The following is a 1,951-nucleotide window of genomic DNA, read 5'->3' as shown; positions in this document are numbered from 1 at the left end:
AATCTCATAAATGTAAACAATTGGAATATAGCACACTTTTTTTTTTTTTTTTGTAATTTCCATTTTGGTCTTTCTTTTTTAAAAATCCTGAAGCTTTGAGAAAAGTCATCGGCCTGGGCTGTCTCTACCTCTGAGACCCTGGACTGGGCTCCTGATGCCAGCCCTGCCTGGAGCCCTGCAGGTTGTCTTTTTCTGCACAGGCGAGAGCCTTTGTTACTCCAGGGGGGCTGTGGCTTGTGCCCGTTGCAGGATGGTGAAGGGGCAGCCAGTGGAGCAGGCGGAGGCCTGGGCTGGGCTGAGGCTTCCCACGCTCAGCCCTGAGGCTCCTGTCTTGCTGTTCACAGAGCCCTGGGGCACAGGGCTTTGGGCAACTCTTCCCGCAGACCCACCAGCCCTCCTCCCTCCCTCAGCCCCTACAAACCGTTCCCAGGCTCACCTGGTGGGGGATGGGCAGCCTGGACAAGGGGCTGAGGCCCAGCAGCGGGGTGGTGGCCATGGCGGCCGCGGCAGCCATGGCCGAGGGGGCAGCCAGAGGGTCCACGGGCAGCTCCGGGCTCTGCTCCTGCTTCACCATGATGGAGCACAGTTTGTGTCCCAGCGCCCACGCTCCATGCTCCACGTCTAGGGGAAGGGGAAAGGCTCAGGGGACTCCAGGGCAGAGGTCTCAGTCCCCTGCCTGCCCCCTGGGAGCTGCTCTAGGCTGAACTGAAGAGAGCTGTTGGGGTATACCAGGGGCAAGCGGGAAAGAGGGTGGTTGTGAGGTGAGGGGGAATTGTCTGGGGCCAGAAGAGGGGAGGACATCCTCTTCATTCAGCAGCTTACAGAATGAGCTTGGGCACCAGATTCACACTCCTCTTGATTGGCTGTGTGACCTTAGGCTAGTTGCTTAACCTCTCTGAGCCTGAGCTTCTTCATCTGTAAAATGGGGAAAGAACCTAATAGAGAATTCTGAGGCTTAAGTAGTATAATGTACATAAGACACTTAACACTGTGAGTGTTAATACTTAACACTGGTGAGAAGCAAATGTTCAGGCTGGGCGCCGTGGCTCACTCCTGTAATCCCAGCACTTTGGAAAGTCAAGACAGGCAGAACGCTTGAGCCCAGGAATTCGTAACCAGCCTGGGAACCATGGCGAAATCCCGTCTCTACCAAAAATACACACACACAAAATTAGCTGGGTGTGGTGGTGTGTGCCTATAATCCCAGCTACTCAGGAGGCTGAGGTGGGAGAATCACTTGAGTGGCCAGGTGCAGTGGCCCACACCTGTACTCCAGTTCTTTGAGAGGCCAAGGCAGGCGGATCGCTTGAGTCCAGGAGATCGAGACCAGCCCGGACAACATGGTGAAAGCCCGTCTCTACTAAAAATACAAACATTAGCCAGTTGTGGCGGCACGTGCCTGTAGTCCCAGCTACTGGGGAGGCTGAGGCAGGAGAATCGCTTGAACCCGGGAGGCAGAGGTTGCAGTGAGCTGAGATCGTGCAACTGTACTCCAGCCTGGGCATGGAGTGAGACTCTGTCTCAAAAAAAAAAAAAAAAAAAAAGAGAGAGAGAGAGAATTGCTTGGGAGGCGGAGGTTGCAGTGAGCCAAGATTGCGCTACTGCACTCCAGCCTAGACAGAGTGAGACTCTGTCTCGGAAAAAAAAAAGAAAAAAAAGGAATAAGTGTTCAATAAACACAAGCCAGTGTTAAAATACAGCTATTGTTATTTAGTAAACATTTGCTGAGCACTGTGCTAGGTGCTGGGGATATAGGAAGAGTCACAAGCAGTTTAGCAAAGTTGGAATGCAAAGGGGAGTGGAAGATGGAGTCAGAGAGGCTACTGGGGGTGACTTGGCCTTGGAGGCTGGGTTAGTTCAGATATGTGACTTTATCCTAAAGCAAATGGGGAGCCACTGAAGAGTTTTGCATGTGCTCAAATTTATAATTTTTTTTAGGTGTTTTTTTTTT

At 52.2% G+C, this 1,951-nt stretch overlaps 1 protein-coding gene across 1 annotated transcript in view; it reads right to left on the bottom strand.

Annotated features, from left to right (window-relative positions):
* The window catches only part of CREB3L1 (cAMP responsive element binding protein 3-like 1), a 61,695-nt gene that overhangs the window by 30,393 nt on the left and 29,351 nt on the right, over window positions 1-1,951 (bottom strand). The window contains exon 3 of the mRNA XM_012001464.1: window positions 437-621. Within this exon, the coding sequence (XP_011856854.1) occupies window positions 437-621 (185 nt within the window). The remainder of the gene's footprint in view (window positions 1-436; window positions 622-1,951) is intronic.

The sequence above is a fragment of the Mandrillus leucophaeus genome, unplaced genomic scaffold (genome assembly GCF_000951045.1).
Source record: "Mandrillus leucophaeus isolate KB7577 unplaced genomic scaffold, Mleu.le_1.0 Scaffold66, whole genome shotgun sequence".
NCBI lineage: Eukaryota > Metazoa > Chordata > Mammalia > Primates > Cercopithecidae > Mandrillus > Mandrillus leucophaeus.
This window is presented reverse-complemented; position numbering and strand designations above follow the sequence as displayed.